The sequence below is a fragment of the Mus caroli genome, chromosome 4 (assembly GCF_900094665.2).
Source record: "Mus caroli chromosome 4, CAROLI_EIJ_v1.1, whole genome shotgun sequence".
Classification (NCBI taxonomy): domain Eukaryota; kingdom Metazoa; phylum Chordata; class Mammalia; order Rodentia; family Muridae; genus Mus; species Mus caroli.
In genome coordinates this window covers 141,945,956-141,949,449 of record NC_034573.1, presented here as the reverse complement: position 1 = coordinate 141,949,449, position 3,494 = coordinate 141,945,956, and the positions used below count along the sequence as shown (strand labels likewise).

The following is a 3,494-nucleotide window of genomic DNA, read 5'->3' as shown; positions in this document are numbered from 1 at the left end:
AAAAAAAAAAAAAAAAAAAAGTCAAAAATCTGATATAAAGTATTTCTCAAGTTTGTTGTGGAAGCTAGAGGCAGAGTGATTCACTTTGCACATTTTTCCTTTTATAGAGAGCACCGTGAGAGCCGAGACACTGAGGAGCGTGTATTACGTACCCAGAAGTGGTTCTGTGATGTTAAGTAAAGCGACACAGCCAGGAGGAGTGAATTCCGTCTGTCCCAGATCACATTCCAGATAGTCAACCCCAGGAATGCTGAAAATTGTGAGAGAGAGAGAGAGAGAGAGAGACCTGAGGCAGCCTTCTTCTGTGGAAAATTTGTGACACACAAGGATCAACACCCCGCGTGGCCTTGTAGCTGTCCTATTCCACAAGGTGAGGGCCACGGTGCAAGCAAGACCCTGTGCCAATCGCAACACACACGGTATTCTACAAACACAGGGCTGGCTCAGGGATGGAGAGCAGGTGCCCCTCTGCTGCAGATCAGAGTCAGCATGGGAGTGAGGCAGGGGACTGCCCTGCAGAGTGCCATGGCCCAGCTGACAGCAGTGAGTTAAACAAATCCCCAACTCCAATCTATCCATCATCAAGCTGGGCATGGTGGCTTATGCCTATATAGCACTGCGGAGGCTGAGGCAGGGGAATTACCAAGGCCAGATTGGTCTAGAGAGTGAGGCCACACCTTAGAAGATCAAACAAAAGCCAAGTTTCTCCACCTGAATCTCACTTCATGCCCAGATGACCAATGAAAACACAAGCGAGCTTACCTATTTAATAACTGGTTAATCAGTATTCTACTGAACGTTGATTTTCCAATGTCACAAGCGCCACACAACAGGATGACAGGGCAGCCATCTACTTTTGCAGGTAAAACAAACAGTGAGCCCTGGTGTGAGCCAGTCCTCAGGATTCTAGTCCTGAGCAGTGACTGAGGCTTCGGGGACAAAGGCATCTACAACAGGCAACACTCACCACAGGACACGCTGACTAACTCTTCCAGGGCACAAAGGCCACTCTCACTCAAGCAAATGGCTTTCTTCCTCTTCTGTCTTCTGATGCCAATTTTCTTCAAAGTTGTAAACTCAGAATTATCCCGAGTAGGAGTGGTCTGAAATACAACAACTGAAACTGTAAGGAAAGTTTCTAATGAGCATACTAAATTAATAAGCATCATATAGTCATGAGTTACAAACTTTCTCTCTTTTTTAGAGACAGGGTTTCTCTGTTATAGCTCTGGCTGTCCTGGAACTCACTCTGTAGACCAGGCTGGCCTGGAACTCAGAAATCCGCCCGTCTCTGCCTCCTGAGTGCTCGGATTAAAGGCGTGCGCCACCACGCCCGGCTCTCTTTTTTTAAAGATTTATTTATTATTATATCTAAGTATACTGTAGCTGTTATCAGACACACCAAGAGAGGGCATCAGATCTCATTACAGATGGTTGTGAGCCACCATGTGGTTGCTTGGATTTGAACTCCGGACCTCTGGAAGAGCTGTCAGTGCTCTTAACCACTGAGCCCTCTCCAGCCCCATTTAAAACTTTTTTTTTTCCGAGACAGGGTTTCTCTGTGTAGCCCTGGCTGTCCTAGAACTCAGAAATCCTCCTGCCTCTGCCTCCCAAGTGCTGGGATTAAAGGCGTGCGCCACCATGCCCAGCTCATTTAAAACATTTTTTTTTTAAAGATTTATTTATTTATTACATGTAAGTACACTGTAGCTGTCTTCAGACACTCCAGAAGAGGGCGCCAGATCTCGTTACGGATGGTTGTGAGCCACCATGTGGTTGCTGGGATTAGAACTCTGGACCTTGGGAAGAGCAGTCGGGTGCTCTTACCCACTGAGCCATCTCACCAGCCCCATTTAAAACATTTTTAATGGTGTCTAACACCTCCATACAGAGCAGTCTTAACCTCTGAGCCATTTCTACAGCCCCAAAATTTCTCTTAATACCCCAAAATTCAACCCTCACTACACATCCCACCACCAACATCCTGCTCCTTCTCATGTGCAAGCCCCTCTCCATGGCTCAGGCTACCCCTGCCTCTCTCTCCACGGTTCACACTGCTCAGGTTGCCCCTGCCTATCTCTCTCCACAGTTCACACTGCTCAGGCTTGCCCCTGCCTCTCTCTCTCCAGGGCTCATACTGCTCAGGCTGCCCCTGCCAAGGCAGGCAAGGAAATGTAGGGAAAGCTCAGTGGAGGCCACAAAACGCAAAACAGACCCAGGGCAGACGTTAATGAGGCTCAAGAGTAAAGGGCATTGTGCAGCATTCCACTGAGGCCTGCTTGACGGATGGATGGAGGGATGGACAAAGACAGAAACTACAAAGGGCAGGTGCTTGCTGACGGGGAGGCTCGGTCAAAGAGAAGGGAAGAAGGAACCTCCCACAAACACATCTCATGCAATCAGCAGTTCAGTGCCATCATGGAGGCCTTCCTGCCACCTCCCTGGGTGCCTCCCACCGCTAGGGTTCTCTCCCTCTGGGGAGGATGAAAATGTAACCCAGAGTGGACAAGATGGCCTAGTGTCTAAGAGTGATTACTGATTTCGCAGAAGACCAGAGTTTGGTCCCTAGCACCCATGTCAGACAGCTAACAATCAACTGTGCTCCGCTTCAGGGAATCTGATGTCATCTTCTGGCCTTCTGAAAATATGTGGCATTCACAGACAAAGAAATGAAAAGAATAAACAAAAATCTCTTCAGAATATAATCACACAAAGGGCTAGGGAGATGGGGCAGTGGTTAAAACTATACTTATTAGGACCAGAGTTCAAATCCCCAGTGCCCATGAAGAGCTAAGGAGATGTAGGATGCAGAGACGGGAACCCTGGGAAAAGCTGGTTAGCTAGAAGAGCTGTAAGTGAAGAGCCCAGCTTCAGCAAGAGACACTGTACAAGGACTAAGTGGGGACGGCCTGAGGGTCACCTCCACACCAAGTTCACACCGCACAGGAGCATCCAACCCCACACACAAATAAAGAGGTAAATAACAATTTAACCACAAGAGCCACCTTAGTAGGATCTGTATCTGTAATCCCAGAACTCCAGGAGGCAAGAGGAATACAATTTGAGGCCTGATGGTCAAGGTACATAGTAACACTGTCTCCAAAACAACAACAATGAAAAGTTTGTATGTGTATAGAGAGGTGGCCCAGAGGTTAGGAGGACTTTTAGCTCTGTCCACAGCATCCATGCCGAGTGGCTTGTGACCTTCTGTAACTTCAGCTCCAGGGGGATGGATCCACACCTGTCCTCCAGAGGCTCCACACACATCCGCATACACCCACATAATCACACACTGAAACAACAGTCCCAGAAGCACATCCTTGACCAACCCAACCGCTTCATTTCACTCCCTTCCCACAGCAACTCTAAGCCTGCTGCTCTCGGCTCCCACGCCAGCAGCGCCTTGGTTCCTTTTCACAGTACTCAGGGACCATGAGAGGATTCCAGTGTGTGCTCTTGTCTCTCTCCTCGTCTGTACTGGGTGTGTGTGTGGG

General features: G+C 48.5%; 1 protein-coding gene across 2 annotated transcripts in view; it reads right to left on the bottom strand.

Annotated features, from left to right (window-relative positions):
* The window catches only part of Nol9 (nucleolar protein 9), a 20,497-nt gene that overhangs the window by 12,373 nt on the left and 4,630 nt on the right, over nt 1–3,494 (bottom strand). The window contains exons 4-6 of one of the 2 annotated variants that reach the window (XM_021159636.2): nt 968–1,103; nt 763–850; nt 153–250 (exon numbers count right to left, since the gene is read on the bottom strand). In XM_021159636.2, the coding sequence (XP_021015295.1) occupies nt 153–250; nt 763–850; nt 968–1,103 (322 nt within the window). Of the gene's footprint in view, nt 1–152; nt 251–762; nt 854–967; nt 1,104–3,494 lie in introns of both variants that reach the window. The other variant, XM_029476665.1, reaches the window with a different exon arrangement.